The sequence below is a fragment of the Lynx canadensis genome, chromosome D3 (assembly GCF_007474595.2).
Source record: "Lynx canadensis isolate LIC74 chromosome D3, mLynCan4.pri.v2, whole genome shotgun sequence".
NCBI classification, from domain to species: Eukaryota; Metazoa; Chordata; class Mammalia; order Carnivora; family Felidae; genus Lynx; species Lynx canadensis.
This window is the reverse complement of record NC_044314.2, coordinates 20,963,316-20,990,126: the sequence shown is the minus strand read 5'-3', so window position 1 is coordinate 20,990,126 and position 26,811 is coordinate 20,963,316. Positions and strand designations below refer to the sequence as shown.

Sequence of the window (26,811 nt, the reverse complement as noted above, 5' to 3'; positions counted from 1 at the left end):
TACAAGTCCTTGACAGAAATGTGTTGCAAGGCTGTTGCTTGTCTTTTAATTTTCTTCACAAGTTCTTTCCCAGAACATACATTGTTAATTTTGATTGAAGTCATTGGCTACCATAACAAATTACCACAAATTTGGTGGCTTTACAAAGTTTTTTATTCTCTTATAGTCTGGAGACCAGAAACCCAAAATCAAAGTGTCACCTGAGCCACACTCCCTCTGAAGGCTCTGGGGGAGAATTGTCCTCACTTCTTCCAGCTTCTGGTGGCTCTAGGTATTCATTGGCTTGTGGCTGCAAAACATTTCTCTGTGCATCTCTTGTAAGGACACTTATGATTAGATGAGGGCTCACCTAAATAATCCAGGAGGATCTCATTTTGAGGTCTTTAATTACATCTGCAAAGATCCTTTTTCCAAATAAGGTCTCATTCAAGGTTCCAGGGATTTGACAAGAACATATCTTTTGGGGGCCACATTACAAAGGGGAAACCATTGAAATACATTGGGTTTGCATGGAGGTGCAGCACCCTGCTGGGTCTTGGTGACACTGGGGATGAGGGCAGGGCAGTGAAGTGAATAGTAACGCAACCTTCTTTGCATTAGCTGGCTAAGTCTTGTTGCTGCCAAGTTGATGTGGGAGGGAATGCTCACTTGGCCACAGGACCCCACTGACATTACCCCAGGAAGGATATCAAAGGTGGTTCCAGGCTGGAGGCTTCTGCAGTGCCCTGACTGGAATATACGGAAGGCAATAAGGAGACCCCAACAATGACTATGCCATCCCTCAAGTCCTAGGTTTCTAGGTAGTTTGCCTTCTTTTCACCTATGCTTGAATCTCCCTATGCTTATGTGCAGTCTATTAGTTTTAAAGGGAAGGATTTGGGAGGAATGGATTTGTTACATCTTGGCCAGAACCAGAAATTGATTCATGCATTCATTCAATTTTACATTTTAGATATCAGTCGTTATACATTCTATTGGAATTCTTTTCAATTTTTATGTACATGTCTCCAATAATTATCAATTTAAGCAGTAAGTGAAGAAAAAACAAAATTTTTAACTGGTTATTTATTTTTGAGAGAGAGCGTGCAAGTGGGGGAGGGGCACAGAGAGAGAGACAGAATCCAAAGCAGGCTCCAGGCTCTGAGCTGTCAGCACAGAGCCCAATGCGGGGCTCGAACCCACAGACCACAAGATCATGAGCAGAAGTCGGACGGTTAACTGAGCCACCCAGGCGCCCCAAGAAAAAACAATTGAAAATATATTTTAATTTTTAATTAATGCTGACCTCTGACTGTGTATGCTTTCTTACTGATTCTTTTGCAGGGCATTTTCCAGGGGGAACAAAACAAAAGATAAAAGTACATTAAAGGACACTTGTTATTCACATCATTCTTATATGAGATTAAAAACTATATTGATTGCTGTTCTCTTGCACAACTGTGAGTTCTTATTTTCACAAGGTGCCTTCAGTAATTTGTACAAGGATACCGTCTAGCAAAGTTTAACAGTATTTATGCACATTGACTTGGAGGTGAGTGGCAATGACTGCCACGCATGCTCTTCTGTGGCCTCATTTCTTTTTTAGGAAAGATGAGTGGCCGTTAGGATGAGATCCGTGTCCTGATGGAATTCTGTGTGCTTTTATTCCATCTTTTGCATTGAGGATGAAGCTTATTAAGTTGGAAGGCATGGTTGCTTCAATTATTGATGGGGACAATTTTCCTTTCATTTCTGTCTGGACAAACATCACTAGTTTGGAATGTGCTGGGTTCCTATAAACAAAGGAAGCAGTAAAAATATAAAGATTTTTGGATTTATCTACTGAATTTATAATTTCATAGAAAGCAGGATCCTTGTCTTACTCACCATCGATTCCCTTCGTGGTGCTTATGATAGGACAAACAGTTACTGAAGGCGGGGAGGAAGGAAGGGCACAAAAAGGGGCAGAGTGATTTGCACTCATAAACGTTTTCCATAAAAATATTAAGTAGACTATATGTTACAGTCTTCAGTCAGCTTTTCCTTTTTGTCATTTTGTTAACTTTTTTAAATTATGAAATTAATATGTGCTTACAAAAATTTAAACAAAACAGAATTTTCATAATTATTCTCCTTATTCTGTTTCCCAGAGATATTTACTATACTTTTGATTGGATCTTTTCAGACTATTGCCTATGTATATATAAAGATAGTTACATATATGCATATACGTTTGCCTACCCCACATATACACACATACACATTTTTGCTTTTACAAAAATGAGATGTATTTTTCTGCAACTAGTTTTATTTTCCTCTTAGTAGGACATCATGCACTTCTTTCTGTGTTGAGACATACCAATCGGCCTAGGTATTTTTCATGACTGCATACAGTATTTCATTCTCTATGTGACCAGACCTTTCTGGACTATCATTTGGGTTGTTTCTCACTTTTTGCTGCTATACAAATAAAGCGGCAATAAAACATCTTTGTAATGGATCCATTTGGATTTCTACAAACACATAGAGTTTCTAGGTCAAAGGTTTTGTGCATTTAACATTTGGAAATATTCTTTCCAAGTGACATTAGGAAGACTGTAGTACTTCGTATTCTAACCCAGTGATCTTCAAACCGGAGTATGTGAAGACTTTCCAAAGGGTGTGAGAGGATAATAACATTTAAGGGAATAAATTTTCAGGTCTCTAACCTTCACATGTACCTTTTCCCTAAACTCATCTGAGACCATCTTTGATGGAGATGTAGGCTTCTCCTTTCCCACCAGCATGTTCATATGATCCTCTGTTGCTTTACAGAACACAAGTATACCCGTCACCCTCCCTGAATAGTACTGAGTGATACTACAGTGCTTTGCTCTGGCATGTAAAAATCTCTGAGAGGGAAGCCTGGGTGGCTCAGTTAGCTAAGCATCTGACTCTTGATCTCAGCTCAGGTCTTGATCTCAGGGTCATGAGTTCATGGCCCATGTTGGGTTCCACACTTGGGTTTGGAGTCTACTCAAAAAAAAAAAAAAACCAACCAAACAAACAAAAAACACAACTCTGAGATACCAAAGGAAAAATCTGATTAATTGGAAGTGAGTTGGGTAATAAATCATGTTGTCAATTCTTTGCTTTCAATAAAATTTATGGATCTAAATTATTTGTCATTAAAAATAGTTTTTGATTAAAAAATGTTTTTGATTATAGGTCTCTACGTAATTTATGGTATATAACACAAGAGAATTTCAAAGGCATTTAATGACAGTCCTAGAATTATACTCTTTTCATTTTAACCCACTTATTCAAAAAAAATTTCTCAGTACTTACAAAGTTGGAGCAGACAATAGTAAGTGCTATCTCATTTTATTAGTATCACCAATACACAGATAAAAGAGTGTAACAGTTAGAAGCATGGACTCTGGAGCCAGTCTGGATTGGTTTAAAGCTGAGCTTTGCTATTACCTATGTTTAGCCATGAGAGAATTACTTAATCTCTCCCGGCTTCCATTTTCTTTTCCACAAAATGGAGATAGTAATACTACCTACTTCATAAGGTTATTGGGAAGACCAAATGAGCCAATATATGTAGACTGTGTATAGACTGCCTGGCACAGAGCAAATGCTACCTAAGTTTTGCTAATAATCAAGGCATGTTTTCAGTAACAGTTGGCTTTTATATTTAATAGCTATGTAACATTTGGTAATATATTTTTATTTTGCTCTTTTAATAACAATTTAATCTAATACAACATATATTTTGTAACATTCATTTATTTTTATTTTTTAATGTTTATTTTTGAGGGGGGGGGAGGGGCAGAGAGAGACAGAGACACAGAATCCAAAGCAGGCTCCAGGCTCTGAGCTGTCAGTATAGAACCCGATGTGGGGCTGGAACTCATGAACCATGAAATCATGACCTGAGCTGAAATTGCATGCTTAACTGACTGAGCCACTCAGGTGCCCCAACATATATTCTATTAGGATCAAATTATATGAGGGAAGAAAATAAGAATGTGGGAATCAAGGAGAAAAAGAATGATGTAAATTTCTGAGTGTTGAAGTTTGTATGTATTTTGAAATTGAGTTATGGTAGGTTTCAACTTATTATGGTATTTAGAGTCTATTGGATATGCTTACAAGAGTGATATAACACTTTTTAAAAAAGTATCAATACTTAAAGTGCCATAAATTGCATCCTCTATATTTAATCCTATGCAGAATTTCAATATCAACTTACAAATATGCAAGGTGGAGTACAGTTTTACAAAATTCTTTTGGGGGGTATAAAGACCACTGCTCCCACAAACTGTGTGAGTGTCCCTTTCCCATACTCGTCTCTATGCAGTTTAGACTATTTTCACAAAAGTGTCTCTGGTGGCAGGATTGAGAATATTCACGAGCCGTGGGTAAGGTCTTAAATCTCTTTGAGTTTCCAGTATTTACTAGAAAAGTGCCTTTACTACTGATAATCTTTTTTAAGTTTATTTATTTTGGGAAAGAGAGAGAGAATGAGATAACGAGAGAGGGAGAGGGAGAATCCCAAGCAGGCTCCACGCTGTCACCACAGAGCCCAATGTGGGGCTTGATCTCACCAACCGTGAGATCATGACCTGAGCCGAAATCAAAGAGTCAGACATTTAACCAACTGAGCCACCCAGGTGCCCCCTGATAATAAGTTTTGTAAGTTTACTACATGACTAGTTTACAAATGTTGGTTGTCCAAAATGTTGTGCTGCGTGGCACAGAAGAATCATTTTCTACTAGTACCTTTCTCTGAGACTATGAATGAAACCATCTTTTCTCTAACAGGATGCTAGGCAGGGCTCTTGCCCGAAATGGGACGTCTAGATCACCCTTTGTTCCATGTTTTTGACAGTGGAAAGTTAACAAGATGCAAGACGGGGCCTCAGGCTGTGATGCACACCTTAGAGTGTGTAGCTTCCTGACTAGAGTCCCCGCCAGTGGCTGATTTACCCAGTTGATTCGGAGCACTACCCCTTCCCTTGTGTTGCTTTCTCCTGCTGTGGAGAATGCAGTCTTGACCATAGATTCAAAAGTGACAGGTGGGTAGAAAGACCATGTATCACCATCATATCATCTGCACCAATGATCCTGTCCATTAATGTACATAATTGTGAAATTCTTTTGGTTCTCTAATTCAGTAGAGAACACGTTAAGGAATACAGCCTAAAATGTAATTTTATTTTGACTTTCTTCACATAAGTTTTTTTTTCCCCTCCTATTGAGAGGTTTACATCTGGCCAATAAAAAATTTTACAAGTTTTTATGTGCTGATATATTTTACTTATATAAAATCATTTAGCAAAAATCAAAACTTAAGGAATTTGTGAAATGAGCTACCTTGAATTAATGTACATACATTTACGAAATATGTGTATTTTATGTCACCATTTACCCCTAGGCTGGTCACCTGTGGGCAGTGACTCATCACTGATTTCTCCAGCTCTTTCCAAATTTACCTACTGTACATCTCATTCTGCAGGTATCTGTAGGTGGTCCACTGGAAAGAATTCATTTAGGACGAAGCATTCATTGCTGATAATAGTGAATATATTATAATTCTTGGGAAGTGTAATTTACAAAAATTGCTTAATAATTCACAGAAGTGACTCTAATGGGGAAATCTGAAGCATCAGGTGAAAGTTAACTGGGGGTGAAGGGATGGGGGGCAGGCAATGCATGTGTATGTGTGACTCATCCCAGAGACCTCACATCATACTTTGTAGGGAATTATCCATTCTCATGATGAAAACACTTATAAAAATTGTCATTTAAATTACACTTAGGGGCACTTTTTCCCCCCTAACAGAATATGCTGGCATATACTTGTACCAATGAGTTAGGAATTTAGTTAAGAATTGAACTAAAAGCCGTTAAAATAAAATAAATGCAAGTAACACTTACTCTTTCAGAGGAGAACATATATAGCCACAAGCATGGTTATAACCACGTATGTAATTTGACGATGGTGGGTATGCTGGAAAATCCACACTGTTAGCTAAGTGATTTAAAAAAAAAAAAAAAAGGAAAGAAAATGAACACTATTCCACAAAGATGAAAAATTCTATTTGAAGTAGTGTATTAAAAAAAATGTGTGATATAGCATTTAATTTAATTCAGCTATTGTCAGCATTGATATTAGTTTTATACCTGTGTATGTATGTTTGTACATATGTATGTGCACACAGGTCAAAACTGAGAAAATGCCTGTATGAGCACTATTGTCCTCTCAAATGATCTCATTCTAGTATCTCTAAAGATGTTGTTACCTTTTACATACAAGAAAATGTGTTAAAAGTATCATTTAATTAGCTCCTGAGATTTGAAGCAAAAAAAATCACAAAGGAAAAGACTATTCTATGAAGATATCAGGTTTATAAATTTTACTAACCATTTTTTATTATTTATTATTTTTTTAGGGTTAGATCCTTTTTTTTACATATTAAATTTTTTTTTTATGTTTAATTTTGAGACTGAGAGAAACAGAGCATGAGTGGAAGAGGGGCAGAGAGAGAGGGAGACACCGAATCGGAAGCAGGCTCCAGGCTCTGAGCTGTCAGCACGGAGCCCAACGTGGGGCTCAAACTCACAGACCTTGAGATCATGACATGAGCTGAGGTCAGATGCTTAACTGACTGAGCCACCCAGGCGCCCCTATATATTTTTAAAGTTTTTATTTGAATTCCAGTTAGATAACATACAGTGGAATATTAGTTTCAGGTGTACAATATAGTGATTCAATACTTACATATAAATTGTTAATCATTTTTTAAATAAAATATTTGATGTAGTTATTTGGTCTGTCAGTAAAGATGGTTTAAATGCTCTTTTCTGCCAATTCCCTGTAGCTAATTCAGAGGATAATTAAAAATCAGTAGAATTTGTTTTAAGAACTGTGTGGCATAGCCATACTGTATGTGAATGTAGAAGGGAGGTGATTTGATTCTAAGTTTATGATAATTATATATACCCTTTCTGAAAATATTTTTACATTGTATTTATTTATGTGTGTGTGTGTGTGAGAGAGAGAGAGAGAGAGAGAGAGAGAGAGAGAGAGCGAGAGAGCGCACTTGTGTGCTCATGCACGCAGTGGAGGGGCAGAAGGAGAGACTCCCAAGCAGGCTCCTGTGCTGACAGCGTGGGGCTCAACCTCCCAACCATGAGATCCTCCTCTGAGCTGAAATCAAGAGGCAGAGGCTTAACCAACTGAGCTACCCAGGTGCCCTAAAAGTATTTTTAAAAATATATTTGTTTTTTTCTTGGCAACTGAATCCCTCTCTTGTCAGAGATGGTGACTTCTCTTTTAGGATTTTAACACAGGCAATCAATTCTGTGGTAAATGCAATGTAAATCACTTAGCGGACAAATGAGGCTGAATGCATTTTCCCTGTTCACGGCGAGTTCATCATCTCAACAGATCCTATTGTGCTGGCATAACGGTACTGCTGGAAGTGATATTAACATAGTGTTTCTCTGTTTAAAATACGGAGATTATCCTGGTCTTTCTTTAAAACTTTTTTGGTTGTATTTCAGAAACAAGTATGGATCTTTTATGAGGCATATAGTTAACCCAGAGTTTGGAAAGTCAGAAGACTTGAGTTTTAGTTCTGGTTCAGCTGCTTCTTAGCTAATGTAGCTTAATTTCTGTGAACTTTAGTTTCCTCATTGGTGAAATGATGCACACAAAATATTTAGCTCAAAGCAAGCTGCGTAGTAAGTTAAATAACAACAAAAGGAACGTTAAGAAGAAAACTCAGTATTCATCAAAAATTCATTTTAAGAAAATTGCTTAAAGCAAATTTAGTATTGATCACTGAATGACGGATTACTACTACTATTTGTTGATGTTAACTTCTTCCATACTTCTTTTTTACCTTCCCTCTGACCACTAAAAATGAGATTGAAATGGTCTCCTTCAAATACAGAAAATAACAGATCTATAATTCAGACATATAGTATTTTGTGCTGTAGATGGTGAATAAACTTTTATGCACTCTCATTTTAAAAGGAGACAACTCAATGACGACTACATGAAACTACAAGGGACAGCCACATACAAGTGATGAATATCAGGCCTTATTGCTATGCTGCAACAGAGCTGTGTTTGAGCGGGCAGAACTATGTAGTAGTCTAGTATCTGAAATTTAGAGTACTACAGACATAGAATAACTGAAACTTTGTTGGAATATAATAATTACAACACTTAATTGTCCCTACTCCCAAGTAGTTTACAATAGAGAAGATTATTCAGATAGGAATGGTGAGATTAAATTGAATTCTGGAGAAAAACAGGGCTTTAGGCTACTGTCCTACCAAAATCCCTTCACCAGGAGTTACTGTATTTATCTGAGTCCAAGTATGAACTGGTATGTGTTAAGTGAATAAAGCAAGTTAGGAAAAGACTATACACATTTGCATTTTACAGAGTGACACATTTACAGAGTGACACAGAGCTAAGGATATCAAAACTTCCAATTTCTAAAAGAAATACAAGCACATTTATGTAAAGACTCATCTAATGAAAATTTCTTCAGGAATTTTCAGTTACTGGATATGCCCAATCTACATAATTCATATATAACATAGCATATCCAAAGATTAACTTTGTGTCTTAGTAGTTTTAAAATGTATGCTGTGAAGTTTCAGCCTACAAGTTATCTGTCTATACTCAGTGCTGCATGGTATAAATTGCAAAAAGGCCAAGAGATGCCATAATTATTGACTGATACAAATGGCACCTCCAGAGTTGGGTAAAACTCAGGCTTGTCTATATTATATGTACATTTATTGGTCTCACCAAATAAAGAGAATAACAAATTAATTGAAAGCAGTTTCTCCCAAACTGTGAGTTAAAGGAAAACAAAATTTATTAATGACTCATAGTAATTCCAAAATATGGGCAAAATGCTTCAACTTACAACTGATAATATCCATATTCCCTTCGCAGTGCTTGAAGTATACTAAGTCGATAAAGTCTCGGGGGGAAATTGAGCCCATGGCAAAACTTTGTGTAATGGTATGACATATGAATGTGTCCTGGAACAAATCAAACCATAAAGATTGCAACAGTTACTTCATATCTATCCTTTGTATCTCTCCCCAGAGAATTTCACTGCATAACATTAGCTACTATTTGGAAAAAGAAGGGGGCTTTGAAGTTAGAAGAACATCATCAAATCTGCTCGCATTTTCAGTGTTAGAGGAACATTAGATCTATAACCATAGGCACAGGGCAACCAAAGCAAAAATAAACAAGTGGGACCACATCAAACAAAAAAGCTCTGCACAGCAATGGAAACCATAAATAAAATGAAAAGGCAATGTACAGAAATGGGAGAAAGTAATCTGGAAATCAAATATCTGGTGAGGAATTAATGTAAGTGCAGAAAATTCAGAAAGGAATTTCGTTACTATCTACTCTTTAAATTTTTAGACGAAGGAACCGAAGCCTAACAGATTAAATCACATGCAAAACTAGAGATAAGTACAGAACTAGAACCCATGTTCCTTATTCCCAGTGTATTTCTACCAGTCCACACTGGTTAGGTAATATATTCTGACAAATATATTGGTTTAGCACCCTGTGGTATAAGGCCTTAAAATTAAGGACCAGTATTATGTGCTGCCTTGACGTCTGCTGGAGTTGGGAGAGTCTTAAATGGCCTAACTGCAAGGTATTCTCCCCATTCTGTTCCTACAGGTAAGGCCCCTTTGCCAGGCAATGCCCCTTATCACAGGATCAGCCACAGTTCCTATTTGTCCCTGAGTGGTGGGTTTCAGTTCCCTGCTGGACAGCAGAATTGATCCAACCAATCACAGCCTCCTGTAGGAGTCAGGGGTCACCTCAACCTCTTGACACCACAACGCCGGTCTTGCACAACCTCTGGTTATTTACTCTGCTCCTGGGTGCAACTCCCATGTCACCCTCCATGGCGGTGTGTCCTTGGGAGTTTAGCTAAGCTACTCCATGGTATTGCTGCTTCAGTTAACTTTTTGTTTGGCCACTGCGCCTGTGGGGGCCTTAAACTGACACTAGCCCCCCCCCCCCCCCCCCCCCCCCCCCGCAAGCGCATACCTTGGTCACCACAGTCACAAGGAAATGTCAGTTCCTGATGTAACTTCCCCAACACCCCTTCCGATCAATGGTCTCCCCTGCCTCCCACAACCTTCCCCTCGTGAGGTCCTTGGACACCTCTGGGACTTGTGTTTTACAAAGTGACCTGCTCTTTTTGGTTTGAATTGGCCAATCTGGCCTTAGCCCAGGAATCCCAAAGCACTCTACTCACAGACGCTCAGGTGCCTCAGGGCCTGCCTCTCTCTGCCTGCGGCCTGCCTTGACCTCCCCATGTGGCTCCTGGAGGCGTTCCGTGTACCTTTTCCAGGACTTGTGAGTAAGAAACTTCTCTATTTCAATTTCTCTTGTGGTCTTTCGTTGAACTGTGGCTCACCATCTGGCACCCTGTGCTCCACTTAACAAATGCCAATTTGACAAAGTTGTAACAGTCCTCCTCTCCTGGACTGTGACTAATGATTGATAAACTGGTGTTGATCTCATTTGTCTAGTGTCAGATGTCCTGTCTTTGATCACCCTCATAAACCCTAGAGTAGGAATCCCTCCCTCACCAATGCAGGTGAATGAGTCAATTAAAACATCCCTGGAGATGCATACTATAAACATTCATAGGAAGGTAAAAGAATTCTTGGTGCAGTGTAATGGTATTCAGAGATTCTGTAATATATTGGAAAGGACATAGAATTGGAATCAGGAGATCAAGTGTTAAGGCATGGTTCTGCCTGGTATGCGACCTTGGGCAAGTCACATAATTTCTCTGGATCAGTTAAGTTTTTTTTGATGCCAAATCTAGTTATTACAGTTGATTTGCAGCCACAGCAGGAACATATGAAGTATAAAAGGAACTGCGCGATTAGTGTCACGCAGTCATGAAAGAGACAGTCCAAATGTGTGAATCTTCATTTGTGGTGGACTATGCTTCTCAAACTGTATGTTTAAATCCCAAGAGAGTAATAGATAGGTGTTTTTTGTGGATAGGAACTTCAGGTGCTCTCTATAAAATGAAACATTTACTTTCCTGGGCTTTTCTACAACCTCCCCCAACTCCCAGGCTTTAAAATCAATTTAATAAAAGGAGGTAAAGTTAACCTAAGTTCTGAGAAGATGATAAGGTGATGGCAGATAAGTAGGATATTTGTTTTGATGTGTGGAATATGGTTTGGAGACTCAAAGAACCAAAGACCCAGTGACCTGAAGTTTTACACGTGTAATTGTTTATGAAAATCATGAAAGTTCACTTTATGACTCGATTTTTAAACACAGCTTATTGGGGTGTAATGTACATACCATAAAGTATAGCTGTCTTAATAAATAAGAGGTCTATAGTGTGCTGCTTTTCTTGTCTCTTACATTAGGTCTTTCCTCCCACCTCTGTGACTTAAACTTTCTACTCTAATTACCTGTACTTTTTTCTCTTTGTTTTTATTCCCCCTGTTCATCTGTTTGAGACAATGTATGTGAAAGTTCCTAAAACCACAACTATATGAGTAGATATATAGGTTTATATAACCACAATATATAGATATTATTCCATACTATAACCTTACTCTTAAAAAAACAGTTACAGTATGTGTCTGCACTGTTCCTGCTGTCTAATGTATTATGATTAAGATAAATCTACTGACTTCCCATCAAGAAGGCATGCTTCATCTTTTTTTCTACCTAATGGAGGAGGTGAATACATAAAGTTCAATCCCCTCAAGACCAAAGGCACATGTCTGCGAGAAAGCTGGATAGATTCAGAAAGTGCTAAGCCTTTACAAGAGAATAAAACTAATTAGAATTAAACGTTTGACTAATAAAGAAGGACGTTTTAAGGCTTTTATAAAGATTTCAATTCAATGGAGTCTATAAAAGATGAAGTGTCTATAATCATACAGGTTTAATATATTCAAATCACTAATAAAACTAAAAATATATTGATACAGTAGAAGTCTGATATCAAACAGCAAATTACCGAATCAATCTTGTGTACCATATTGTACACTTTCAATGATTTATCCCATGTAACTCTGTTTTCAGGTTTGTAGAGGAACTCAGATAGCTTAGTTGTTGATTCTGGAATTATTCCTTCAACACGATATCTATAGTTAACAAAATAGAGAAAATTCAAAATTTTACTGGTTTAGGCTTAGCTCAAAATATAATGTACCATAGTAGGCTAATTTAGCGAATAGCAGTAAAGAACACTTGTAGGTAATATCAGCAATTCAAAACACTAGTATTCAATTGGAAGTAGCCAGGTTTATTGAAATAAACATTGCAGTAATTAATATAAATTATTTCAAGATGCATTTTTCTACATATCTTGTTTATAATGTTTTATAGTTGTCTTATTAGAGGGGCTACTTTCTTTTAGGATTTTTCTAAAATATTTTTCATAAATATTTACCTGCCATATTTATCATAAGCCAAATGCAATTGATGAGAAGTTTGTGTGTTTATACGTACAGTATCTTTTAGCCCCAGTTCTTTTTTTTTTCTTTTTAAAAAAAATTTTTTTAAAAAAAATTTTTTTTTTTCAACGTTTATTTATTTTGGGGACAGAGAGAGACAGAGCATGAACGGGGGAGGGGCAGAGAGAGAGGGAGACACAGAATCGGAAACAGGCTCCAGGCTCTGAGCCCTCAGCCCAGAGCCCGACGCGGGGCTCGAACTCACGGACCGCGAGATCGTGACCTGGCTGAAGTCGGACGCTTAACCGGCTGTGCCACCCAGGCGCCCCTTTTTTTTTTTTTTTTTTTTAATTTTTTTTTTCAACGTTTATTTATTTTGGGGACAGAGAGAGACAGAGCATGAACGGGGGAGGGGCAGAGAGAGAGGGAGTAAAATTTTTTAATGTTTATTTATTTTTGAGACGGAGAGACAGAACACAAGCTGGGAGGGGCAGAGAGAGAGAGGGGAGACACAGAGTCTGAAGCAGGCTCCAGGCTCTGAGCTGTCAGCACAAAGCCTGATGAGGGGCTTGAACTCATGAACAGCAAGATCATAACCTGAGCCAAAGTCAGCTGCTTAATTGACTGAGCCACCCAGGCCCCCAGGCCCAATTCTTAATTTATGGATGTAATGTGGTCTAAAGCAGTGGTCAGCAAATTCTCTGGGAGAGGGCCAGACGGTAAATAATTCAGGCTTTGCAGGCCACATGATCTATGTTGCAACTATTCAACTTAGCTAGGGTAGCAGTAAAGCAGCCATGGACAATATATAATGAATAGGCATGTCTGTGTTACAACTGAACTTTATTTATAGACACTGACTTTTGAATTACATTTATTTTTTGCATGTCAGGATTTGGGCAAGTAACTAACCTTTGTGTTTATCCATCAGTGAAATTAGATTTGGCTATCCATCAATGAAATTAAGACAATGTGAGAAAAATGGATTAAAAGTCAGTATTTAGGAGAAGGTTGTTGAACTAAAATGAAGTCTGAACAATATTGGCTCTACTCTTCTCCCAGTTAATCATTCTTTCCAACCTGAGGGGATAGGTTTAAGTAAAATCAAAATTTTAAACCTCTAAAAAGTTATAATTTCTGGGGGGAGTGAGATAAAAACCAAACAGTATTGTTACACTAAATAGTCATATTTATGAATGACTCTTCCTCTGAAACTTTGTTTTTATGATTTGGGAAACAAATAAGGAATTCATTAGACTATTTCTTTGTATGTTAATTTCTCTTTAAAAGCTCAGTTAGTCCTTAATTTTCTCTATAAGATATCCTCAAATTTCCTTACTATGTAATGTTTCCTTCCTTCAGATCTACAAAGTTTTAAAGAGCTTATTATGAAGCTCTGTATAAGACAATGAGAAAACAACCTGAATAATTATCAGGTCCTGTGAAAAAGAAGTCAGATATGGTAACAGTTAAAATTTAAGTACAAAATTATTAAGAGATATGTATATACTACCAGTGATTGTTTTTTTACATAATGAGTTATCTCTCTCTCTAGTTACATTGTAAACTTGGAGTATGAAGAGTTTTTAACCTTTTGATATTTCTAACTAACGTATACATATCTTCCTTGACTTTTGATGGGGTTACACTAAGATAAATAAGATTTGGTGGGGTTTACAATAAGCTCTCTCCATTGTGAGTTGAGAATATCTTAAACCGAAAATGCACAATAATACACCTAATCTACATCACAGCTTAGGCCTTGCCTGCTGTAATTATGCTCAGAACACTACTTTAGCCTACAGTTGGGCAAGATCACCTAACACAAAGCCTATTTCATTAAAAAGAGTTGACTATCTCATGTAATTTAGGGATATCTAATATACCTATAAGTTTATCAACATTTAAGGATTTGTGACTTTTCGTATCTACTGTTTAGAATAGGGAATGGCAAGCTATGGCCTATAGGTCAAGTCTAGTGTACTTCCTGCTTTTGTAATTAGTTTTGTTGAAACACAGCCATACTTACTCACCATGGGTTGTCTATGTCTACTTATGTATAATGCTTTCATGCTATAATGGCGTAAAAATGTATTGTCTATTTATGTGTTGTTCTTCTATGCTATAATGGCAGAGCTAAGTAGGTGCAACAGAGACCATAGTTGCTGCAAAGCATAAAATATTTACTTATTCTCTGTACCTCCACTGAAAAAGTAGGCCAACCCCTGGTTTAGACTATCTACTCAATGGTTAATATGTTTATTTCCCAGTCATTTGTAAAGGTGAGAAAAGTATAAGCTACAGGTATTATATGACTACAAGGCAGAAATTATTTATTTCGCTTTTTGGAAGATTATAAAACACAGTTAAAGCTCTGTATTGGGCAAAGGGTAGGCTGCTAGTTAAAAATGACCTTATCTTAATTCACTAATTAGAGTTAGTGGCTTTAAAAAAATATGTAAATATCAAGCCTCTTTGAAAACAAAACATTAATGCGTCTTGGGTATCAGCATCTACTGTGTTCATGGCTCTTTCAGAGATAACAATTTTGTCATATTTGGATCTAAACTATATTTTTATATCTATTGATCATTAAGATGAACAGTTCATTAGATATTTTACTACGATCTACACTAAAGCTTTGTGCTCATTATACATGAAGTGACCTCAGGTTAAATTAAAAATATTTTAACCGTGGTGCCTGGGTGGCTCAGTTGGTTGAGTGTCCCACTCTTGATTTTGGCTTGGATCATGATCCCAGGGTTTTGGTATCTAGTCCCTCCTGCACCGGGCTCCACACTGAGCTTGGAGACTGCTTGGGATTCTCTCTCTGTCTTCCTGCCTCTCTCCCTTGCTCATGCTCTCTCTCTCAAAATTAAAGAAATATATATTTTAACTATTTTCTCTTGTCTTTTACAGTTTCTAACCAGCTTTAGCTGCTATATGGAATAACTGATCAGTATATGTGAAGTTACACTTTATTTACAGACCATACATTTCATGAAGATTTCAGGCAGCAATGAAAACCTTTTGGTATGTGTGGATTTATATCAACATACTAATTTTAATGTCTCTAAATACTTTATGGCCTTTTATGATTTTTGTGAATGAGCACTGCCAGAAGAGTAACTAGGAGGTTGAGAAGGAGAAAAATAATATAAAGTGTTTATTTTGGCATACTAGAAACTGTAAACTTGGGGAAGCATCTGTAAGATGATAAGACACTCACGGGCTTTTAGTGATCATATTTTTCACATATCCTATGTGATATTAGAGTTGGGGGTGGGACTTCCAGAGTAGCTGTGTGAGAATTTTAGTAAATCCTCCTCCACAGTGACAACAACTGTTCCACAATAACAAACTGATGAAAATTACCTTAAAAAACAGCTATTGAAATTCTCTAGAAAATGACCAAAGGGCTTTCAGGAAATGGAGAAACATTTATTCAAGAATATCTACTAAATCTAGATAGGAAAAGTAAGAGTCTGTAGCATTTGAGCTACGATCTGCTTCTAGCCAACCCCTTTTCACACCTGGAAGACAAGGAGGGGCTCCCTCTCCCCACTAGCTCCCAGTCTAGGGCTATGGTTTTATCCTAGAGGGGTGGGTCACTGACATCACTCAGCTCATGCTGTTAAACTCTATTCCCAGCAGGCACTGCTGAGAAGACTGAGGCTTCCTTACCCCACCCAGAATTTACTGATAGGAAGAGGGCTCTGTCCAGGGCACAACAGGCGTAAATACTAAGGCCTATTTCCCCTTCCTGCTACATTAAGAGGGCAAACTGAAGTCATTGCAGCATCTCTCCCCAATGTCACCCTCACATCCCCCTTCTGCTCATGGATGGAGGCGTCACTCAGCTCCAATAATAGTGCATAGGCTCTGCTCAGGGGCAAAAGCAAGACAAAATGAGCTGGCAGTATCTCACCTATGCCTGAGAAGATGGATTTCATTTGGAACAATTGTGGAGAAAATTTTGAAAAAAAAAAAAATACAGATCTTGTTAGTGAACAATTAGAGGAATTACATGGAACTAGTGCAAAAGCACAAAAGACTAGCCAGAAGTAGGGAGAGATAACAGCTAGATGAACAACATAAGATCACACTTATCCCTGGCAGGGGGGTTGTGGTGTGGAAGGCTGTGTACATGAAGTAGATTGTCCCTGCTGAGAGCAAGTGGAGTGGATGTATTATGTTGCCCCTACTCAGATATAAGAATGGTTGTACGAGGATACCCTTACTCAGAACAGTCAGAGTAGGTACATAGGCTGCCCGTATTCAGAGCAATCAGAGTGTATGTACTAGGCAGCTCCCACCTAGAAAAGAGGGGATGTACTAGGCTGCCCGAACTCAGAGAAATCAGAATGCATGTACTAGGCTCTCCCACCGGAACTGACCAGATTGGATGTCTTAGGCTGCCCAGACTCAGAGCAATCAGAGTTTATGTACAAGGCTGCCCCTTCTCCAGAGCAGTAAGAAGAGACAGGCCTTCCCCTATACAGAGCAATCAGGAGGATATACTGGGCTGTCTCTAGTCAAAGCAATCAGTCAAAGAAGTCAAAGCCTCTAATCAAAACAAAGGGTGTTATACTAGGTTGCCCCTACTCTGAGCAATCAGATTAGATACACTAGGTCGCAGCTATGCAGCACAAGCAGAGTGTATATACTAGGATGGTCCTACTCAAGCATTTTGATTGGATGTACCAGGCTGCCACTACTATGGGGTAATCAGAGTGGATGTAAAAGACTGCCCACTCAGAATAATTATACTGGATGTCCTAGGCTGCCCCTCACGGGAGCATTCAATGCAAGGTATGGGTTGGTGACTTACAAGCATTTTCCAAGCTGCATACAGATTAATCAACAAAGAATTGAAGCCTTACTGCCTTTAGAGACTTAAGTGTAACCTCTGACACATAATGTATCCTGACTACTTTAAAATAAAATCATACTCTTTGCTGCTGTTCTGGAAGAATGTCTGTATGCCCACGAGTGCTCCCTCTGAGGAGTGACTGGTTACAGAACTTCCAAGTTACTTGTCCCTGGCTAAGTGCAGGAAAAAATCATAAAACTGCTGAATTGTGAAAACAGCCTGTAAACTACACACAGATCCAACTGTAAAGGGTAAAAATCTTGCTAGTTTGGGGGTCTTAAGCACAACTTGTGATCAATAAATGGCTTATGTTGATCCCTCCTACAGGCTAAAGGATAAAAACAAGGGAAAAAAATCAGAGCAGGGATTATCAGAGGCTGCAGAATAGACTTCCAGAATTAGTCTACACAAACCACCCAACTAATAAACAAATATAACAACAAGCCCTGGGTGGGTGGGTGGAATCTGTATCGAGTTGCCACAGTACATGACTTAAATATTCAGTTTTCAATAAAAAAACTATGAGGCATTCATGCAAAGAAACATGAGTGTGATGTACGCAAGGAAAAACCGCAGGCTAGAAAATACTTGTAGGATCTAAGAGGAGTAAATTAAACATTGAAGAAAATTATTAGCCTACTGCCTGACATATAGTAAAAGATTAATAAATGTTAGCTGCTGCTAACATTTTGGGGAATGTGTAGTGTTGAATTGTGTGCTGGTAATCTGTATTACATCCCTTGAGGGTGGAAAAAAAGAAATTCCCACCAAAGAATTGGCACTCTTCTCTTGCATATACCCAAGTGCTCCAAGCAAACCACAAAAGGAACTTTTTGGGTATGAAATTATGAAATCAAGGTGAAGTGCTAAGAAGATATCTTTGGTTTATATTTTTGTACTGCAGTTACAAGGGAAATTTAAATACTTTCTATTTGGCAACCAATATAATAGAACTAAAGTCCATAAGTTCAGTCAATACACATTTGCCGAGTGTCTATGTGATAGACACTCTTCAGGTGCTAGGGATACTGTGACAAACAAAAGTGATTTCTTTATAATCTCGTTCCTATTCAGGTTCCTATTTCCATCAAGTTTACAGTATTTTTTTTTTGTTTGTTTGTTTTTTTACTGTTTATTTATTTTGAGAGAAAGAGAGTGCGTGAGAGAGCATGTGAGCAGGGGAAGGGCAGAGAAAGAGGGAGAGAGAGAATCCCAAGCAGGCTCCATGTTGACAGTGCAGATCCTGACATGGGGTTCAATCCCACGAACTGTGAGATCATGACCTGAGCCAAAACCAAGAGCCAGACACTTAACTGATTGAGCCATGCAGGTGTCCCAAGTTTATATTCTAATAAGACATATACTAAATGAGAGAACAAAGGAAGAATATAAATTTCACATAGTGATAGATGCAAATGAAGAAGGTGGCAGAGTGGTGTAGTAAACAGCAAGTGGGTGTGGCCAGGAAGGTCACTCTAAAGAGCAATGAGGCTGAGATCTTGAGGACAAAAATGACATTAGCCTTGGAAAGATTTGGGGGAAGAACATGCCAGGCAAATGAAGAGCAACTACAAAGGCTCTGAGGCGGGTTTAAGTTCATTGCATTCATGCAACGGTAGTAGGAGAGCGAGGGTGAAATGGTAGGAGAGGTCAGAGAGGTAGGCTAGGATTAGATAGTGCCTTGCAGAGCTTGATAAAGGGCTTGGATTTTATTTTAGATGCAATGGGAAGGCTTTAGAAGATTTTAGGTAGGGGAGTGACATAATCTGAATTATTTCAAGCATCTACTTTGGCCATTGTGTGAAGAACAGGATACAGTTGAGTAAGAATAGATCCATGGAGTCCATTAGGAGTTACTGAGCTAATCCAGATAGAGATGGTAATGGCCTACACTGGGATGACAGCAGGGAAATAATGAAAAATAAATCACTTCTCTGTACATATCTAGTCAATTAGAGCTTCTATTAGAATCCAAATCTGAGATAAGAGATCCATTATCCAGGCCAATATTTTACAAGCATGTCCTTGGTCAAAAACATGTGGAAAAGTTAAATAGGTTTCTTTACACTAGGATTTCTCTGATCTTAAGAGCGTATTTCCAAGAAGAGAATATAATCTGGAGTGTTTAGAAAAACTTATTTGATAATGCAACCCCTTTACCCCTAAAGGGCATTTTGAGGGATTACATTTCTCCCAGATACTAGTTTGGCAAATAGCATTAGACCATCCTATCTAGCCGAAAGTGTGCAATGTTCACACTCTGTTGCCCATTCTAAATTCATTTTCATGTTTCTCACTTTGGTTATTTCCAACTCTGTAACTAAAATGTGGAGCTCTCTTTGATGTACTGGAAAAGTTGTAAGCTTCCCTAGATTTTCCCCTTGATTTGACAGCAATTCTCACTTTCTTCTCAATCCAGGCCAGGGGAGGTCAATTTTTGACCAAGGCAGACCAACCTGACCAACATGTTCAGACAAGTTTCCTTTGTAGTAACCTAAATATCTGCCACAGCTGACACAGAATAATAGAGGTAATTTGAAAAAAAAAACAAAAAACAAAAAAAAAACTGGTCCAGTCATACTCTCCTTCTGTACATAAACATGGCAAATTTAGAAGAATCTGTGGGTTGACCTTGAGAAAACAAGTATGCAAAACGGTTGCATTACCTTTTATCAAACTTAATTTATTTTTATTTCTTTATTTATTTTGAGAGAGAGAGAGAGAGTTAGTGAGGGGGAGAGAGGCAGAGAGAGAGGGAGAGAGAGAATCTTAAGCAGGCTCCGTGCCATCAGCACAGAGCCCCATGCGGGGCTCGAACTCACAAACTGTGAGATGATGACCTGAGCCGAACTCAAGAGTCAGATGCTTAACTGACTGAGCCATCCAGCTGCCCCCATAACCCTCATTTTAAAGCTGTGTTTGATATTTACTGGACTCTAGCGCAACTCTAAAAAAGAATTAAAAGACGGTTTTCCAAAACCCGTGTGTGATAGTCTCTAACATGGCCCCCACTCATCTCCACTTCCTGGTACTCACACACTTGTGGACTCCCCTTCCCCTAAGTCAGGCTGGATCTAGCAATTCACTTCCGATAAACTGAATATTCCAAAAGTGATGAGAGGTCACTTCCAAGATTAGGCCGCAGAAAGGCTTTGGCTCCTGACTTACTTGCTCCTTCTCTTGTTTTCTCCTAGACTCCTCACTGTGAGGAAAGCAAACGTCATGTTGTGAATAGCCCTGTGGAGCAGTCCCTATGTCAAGGAACTGAGGAAGGCTTCCGGCCTAGAGCCAGAAAGGAACTGAGGCCCTCAGTCCAACAAGCCCAGGAAGATCCAAATTCTGCCAACAACCATGGAAGTGAGCTTGGAAGTAGAGCTGCCGCCAGATAAGACCGAAGCCCCAGGTGACAGCTTGATTGCAGCTTTCTAAGAATCCTTGAGGCAGAGGCACCAGGCTGAGCTACACCTGGAATCCTGACCATGAGATAATAATGTTAAGACACTAAGAAATGGGGTATGATATTTTTGTGCATCAATAACTAGTACACAGTGCGTATAAATTTCACTTAAAATGTGAGTGTAAAAAGTCCCAATTTTTGTTTAGTTTTGCATGAAAGAGTAAAATGCCTCTGATCAAAAATCTCCATAAAGCTTTAAAACAGCCCATTTGGAGCTACTCCTTGAATGGCTCTAGGTGTGGTAGAGTACCTTGCACACAAATATCCAAGAAGTATCGTTGAATGAATAAATAACTTCCAAGGTTTCTTTGACGCATAGGTGGCTGTCTATACTTGTCCAGTATGTAAGACGCCAACAAGCTATAATATTTTTCTAAGAGTTTATTCCTCTAGTGTCACTGGCATTGACCTCACCTACTTCCCTCCTCGGTCTGTTTTTGAAAGCGCCTCTATTAGAATCATTACTTATTTTTTTTTTGTATTAAAAAAAATTTTTTTTTTTAATGTTTACTTATTTTTTTAAATTTTTTTTTTTTTTCAACGTTTATTTATTTTTGGGACAGAGAGAGACAGAGCATGAACGGGGGAGGGGCAGAGAGAGAGGGAGACACAGCATCGGAAACAGGCTCCAGGCTCTGAGCCATCAGCCCAGAGCCCGACGCGGGGCTCGAACTCGCAGACCGCGAGATCGTGACCTGGCTGAAGTCGGACACTTAACCGACTGCGCCACCCAGGCGCCCCAATGTTTACTTATTTTTGACAGAGAGAGAGAGAGACAGAGCATGAGTGGGGGAGGAGTAAAGAGAGAGGGAGACACAGAATCTGAAGCAGGCTCCAAGCTCGAGCTGTCAGCACAGAGCCTGACGTGGGACTCAAACTCACAGACCGTGAGATCATGACCTGAGCCGAAGTCGGACACTCAACCGACTGAGCCACCCAGGCGTCCCTAGAATCATTACTTATTTAGACAATGAAAGCAGGGATTATCTTCCTGATAATTATTAAAATGAGTAGGACGAGGCATACCAGTTTTGTCTTATAGTAAAAAAATTGGATTGAGACAAAAGGTAAGCAAATTTTAGTCAGATAAAAAAGAGCAAGAAATACAAAATGAAGAAAAAGTGGACTCCCAAAAAAAAAAAAGGAATGGAATAAAATTTGATTTCGATAACATATGATGTGTTTGCATTAATGTGATATCATGAACAATGAATGAACAACTCTTAAGAATAAGGTTAAAAATGTCAGCCCACTACCCTCGGTGTAGTTATATCTGAAATAACAGGATCCTCAAAAATATCCTTAAAAGCAGCTTTCAGAAAACATTACATGTATCAGCAAGAGAAATGACTTGGGGAAAAAAACTTTATTTTATAGTGGCTTATTTAACGAAAGGTGAAATGTTTGAAAGGCTGCAAAACACTACTGTTATCAAGGAAACACCAATCTGTTTTTATAGTAATTATTTCTTGATGTAGAAATTTCCTGTCTTAGTGAATTGTTCGCTTGGAAAGACTTTTTTTTCCTGGTTGTCTTCAAGTTTGAAAATGATTAGGTGGTACATAATTGCTCTAATTTATTAATACCAAATTTAAACTAGTGACTTAATAATTTCTATTTCCTGATTACTATCAAGCAATGTTATAGCCAGTGAAGCAGCACTGAATTCTAGATGTATCAATGCCATTGAATTCAAAACGTCTATCAATAGGAAACTGTACTCACAGATTTCCATGGAATCTTTTAGAAGCCTTGCGGGAAACAGTTATCTTTTTCTCAAAGGGGAATAAAAATCCAGAAATAAATTAGCTGTCAGATACAGAAAAAAAATGAAAAAATAAAAACCAACAAACAAAAAGTAAAAATATATTTTTTTGGTTTGTAAAAGAAAAACATTTAAAAAAGTCTACATATGGGGCGCCTGGGTGGCGCAGTCGGTTAAGCGTCCGACTTCAGCCAGGTCACGATCTCGCGGTCCGTGAGTTTGAGCCCCGCGTCAGGCTCTGGGCTGATGGCTCGGAGCCTGGAGCCTGTTTCCGACTCTGTGTCTCCCTCTCTCTCTGCCCCTCCCCCGTTCATGCTCTGGCTCTCTCTGTCCCAAAGAAAATAAATAAGCGTTGAAAAAAAAAAATTTATAAAAAAAAAAAAATAAAAAGTCTACATAATGAATTGCTTCTCATTAAAAAATAAACTCTTGGGCGCCTGGGTGGCGCAGTCGGTTAAGCGTCCGACTTCAGCCAGGTCACGATCTCGCGGTCCGTGAGTTCGAGCCCCGCGTCGGGCTCTGGGCTGATGGCTCAGAGCCTGGAGCCTGTTTCCGATTCTGTGTCTCCCTCTCTCTCTGCCCCTCCCCCGTTCATGCTCTGTCTCTCTCTGTCCCAAAAATAAATAAAAAAAAACGTTGAAAAAAAAAAATAAAAAAAAAAAATAAAAAAAAAAATAAACTCTTGAACCATATTTGTTTCCTTACTGAAGTCTTAACCACTTTCCAGCCTGATGTATCTTGATTGTATCCTAAAATTTCTTGAGCAGTTTCTTGGGCAAGCCTCTTATAGTCCATCTACCTGCAAAGTTGTAAAAACAGATGACTGGTAAGAATATAATCATACAAAACAATTTTAAAATGCTGTATTACATTTTAATACTATTTCTACAGTGCCTGTCACATAGTAATGAAGAATCATTACTTGTTTTTTAATTAAGTTTTTATTTAATAATTGCTAAATGCATGCACGCATGAATTCCTTCTTCCTTATTCATAGTTTTTCAAATAGGAAGTGTGGTATACTACGAAGAGCAGGCTTTGGACTGAAAGAGAACTTGGCCAAATTCTGTCTCTGCCACTAATTGTGAACCACATTATTTACTATTTCCGTTTTCCTATTTTCTGGGATAATAACTAAATGTTGAATTAATGTGAGGATTGAGATAATGCACTTAACTGTCCTACTCCATGCCTGGTACATAATAAGCATTCAATAAATCATTAGTATTTCCAAAGGCTTAATCATGCTTCCTTACTCCTGTAAAGCTGCATCATCTGATGATCAAGTGTTCTTGGAAATTAGTCTTTTTATTATTTATTCATGTATTTATTTAAAAAATTCTTTTTAATGTTTATTTATTTTTGAGAGAGAGAGAGAGAGAGAGACAGAGCACAAGCAGGGAGGGGCAGAGAGACAGGGAAACACAGAATCTGAAGCAGGCTCCAGGCTCTGAGCTGTCAGCACAGAGCCCGACACAGGGCTCAAACCCATGAATCATTAAGATCATGACCTGAGCCAAAGTCAGAGGCTCAAAAGACTGAGCCACCCAGGTGCTCCAGGAATTAGTCTTTTTTTTTTCAACGTTTATTTATTTTTGGGACAGAGAGAGACAGAGCATGAACGGGGGAGGGGCAGAGAGAGAGGGAGACACAGAATCGGAAACAGGCTCCAGGCTCTGAGCCATCAGCCCAGAGCCCGACGCGGGGCTCGAACTCCCGGACCGCGAGATCGTGACCTGGCTGAAGTCGGACGCTTAACCGACTGCGCCACCCAGGCGCCCCAGGAATTAGTCTTTTTAAAGTGAGGGCAGTGGCATTAAATGATCTGACTCTTGGTTTCCTCTCCAAAGGCAACTCCTACCTGCCTTCTCTCCCACTCAGCTTCAATCATATTGACTTGGCTGTTTCTCAAATACAACCAAGCATCTTCCTACCTCAGGGTCTTTGTACTTACTGTTCCCTCTGCTTGTAACATTCTTCCCAAATATGAATGACAGATTCCTCTTCATTGGTGTCTTGTTTAAATTTCACCTCTTCAGACAGGATCAAGTTCAAACCAGTTCAATATAAACATATTTACTAAATCCTTTACTAGGGATTAGGTACTGTGGTAGGTGTGGCAAAAACAGGTAAGATACTGTTTCTGTTCTGAATGGGTTCAGGAAACTGGAGTCTCAATGGTCCTTTGGCCCATCATCTAGTTTTCAGTTACGGGAAGCTGGTTGGTATGGTGGGAAGAAACACACAGCTGGATTCAAATCCTAACTTTGCCTCTCACCACAAGCTACATTATTTTGAATAAATTGCTTAACCCTTAATTTCAATGTTTACATCTATAGATTGGGGATAGTAATACTTATCTCATGGAGTCATTATAAGGATTAAGTGAGTTAATATATGCCAACGTGACTGAAACAGTGTGGGGCTCCTTCTTGATGATCAGAAATACTAGTTTCTTTTCTTGAAATGACACATTTAAATCTACCTTTTAAAAAACTCTCCAAAGAGCTGCCTCAATAAGCCTTCTTAAAGTTTAATGATCAGAACCATGTCTTAATTAGCTCTCACCTAAAGGTCTAGGTTGGATCATAAACGCACCTTCTCTTATTTTGTTCTCCAGCAAGGCATAACACCTAGTTGACATCTATATTTGAACAGCTTTAGTAAACCATTACAACTCCTTTTTCCTAGTAGACTTTGTTTCTTTACCTTTCCTAATAGATCTAGTCCAGAATTTTAATAATTATTGGGACTCTTCTCCAAATCCTTGTGGAGATCTCCATATCTCTTAACCTGTGAAGGAACAAAGAAGAATTATTTTGATCCATGAATTAGGTCAATATATTTGATCATTTCCTTAATATTTTCTCAGTGTTCTTTATTTTCACTTTATACCCTCATTAGGACACATTTGCTATATATGCCCATGATGAAAGAAAAAAGTAGTAAGAGAAGCGTTAATAATACTGTTTATGAAAGGAAACTTTAAGAAATTATTTTAAAGAAGGACTGGTTAAAAAGACATTCTGGTGGAATTCGTAAATAAAGATGTCTAACTTTTTAAGCTCATGCCATTAACAGTCCTTGGCTGGTCCCTGATCTGTGCTTGCCCCAGCATATATAACACAGTTCTTTATTTCCTATCAGCAACATACTTGATACTGACTGATTTAAAGAAGCACAGACTATTGGAACATAGCACTAGGGTGTAAACTCCTGCAGGGACTTTGACTTACTCATTTTCAAATCACTAGCACTTCCTGCCACAATAAACGTGTTTAATTGAACCACTCAATCGCATTTTCTAGCTCGTGGACTTTTTCGTTTGCCAGGAAAAAAGGAAAGGTTAAGTTTAGTGGGCTACAGAGGGTGCAAAGAAGAAAACAAACAGCAGGACTACAGGGCCATTACCTTGTGATGTAACATCGGATGGACTGGAACATATTCCGGTGGAGTAATGGTCAAGGATATCTTCACCCACAGGGTCAGTGGAAAATAAACATAAACCAATATTGAGATGACATCTTTTTTTGGATACACCACTTGGCTGAAACTGGATTCTTCGCACCTCATATCCTGTCCCAGCCTCGTAGACAGAATCACGTATGTTGTTAGTGGTCTTTACATCTGTTCGTATATGGTCTCCCTTTTTCTGGGCTGCCTGACTGGGTCCCCAATCCGTGCTGGGTCACTGACATTCTTCCGTGGGAATCAAGGTCCCCAAGGAATTTGTTAAATCCCATCCCTGACCAAACTCCCTCCTCCAATCTCGCATCTGCTCTATTGCGAGGGGCTGGCTGCAAGCCCAGAAGGACCGGGCTCAGGGATGGGATGCGGAAGGCACTGAGGAGGGAGGGAAGGAAGTGGTCCGGGGAGCTGCCCCTCCACCACCGGCGGAGATGGTGTCTTATCCTGGGAGGGGGTGCTCTGAAGGCGGGGAGGCCGAGACCAAACCGGCAGCCGCCAGCGCCCCCGAGTCTCCTTCCCCACCTCGTCCCGTCACACACTCCCGGGGAGCCAGCCGAGGGAAGTTCAGCCTATCATCTGCGCGGAGTAGCCGCAAAGAGTGGTGACCGAGGAGGGGCGGGCGTGCGGGGCAGCCGGACGAAGCTGTCCGGAGTCAACCAACCACCCCCTCCGCCCCCCACCCCCAGAAAGACTAGGACGAAGAAACTACACTTCCCGGCCGAGAGTGCGACTTTAGACCCTGCCGCGCCCCCTTTCCCCTGCGGCCTCCGCCTCACCCAG

At 39.1% G+C, this 26,811-nt stretch overlaps 1 protein-coding gene across 1 annotated transcript; it reads right to left on the bottom strand.

Moving 5' to 3' along the window:
- Nucleotides 1-1,217: 1,217 nt before the first annotated feature.
- STARD6 (StAR related lipid transfer domain containing 6) lies at nucleotides 1,218-26,727 on the bottom strand. The gene is made up of 8 exons (XM_032595394.1): nucleotides 25,975-26,727; nucleotides 25,273-25,356; nucleotides 23,269-23,362; nucleotides 22,524-22,573; nucleotides 12,030-12,156; nucleotides 8,919-9,036; nucleotides 5,905-5,998; nucleotides 1,218-1,772 (listed from the first exon to the last, which is right to left on the bottom strand). The coding sequence occupies exons 3-8, from the start codon at nucleotides 23,356-23,358 to the stop codon at nucleotides 1,571-1,573; spliced, it is 681 nt and encodes a 226-aa protein (XP_032451285.1). The 5' UTR covers nucleotides 23,359-23,362; nucleotides 25,273-25,356; nucleotides 25,975-26,727; the 3' UTR covers nucleotides 1,218-1,570.
- Between the last annotated feature and the right edge of the window lie 84 nt (nucleotides 26,728-26,811).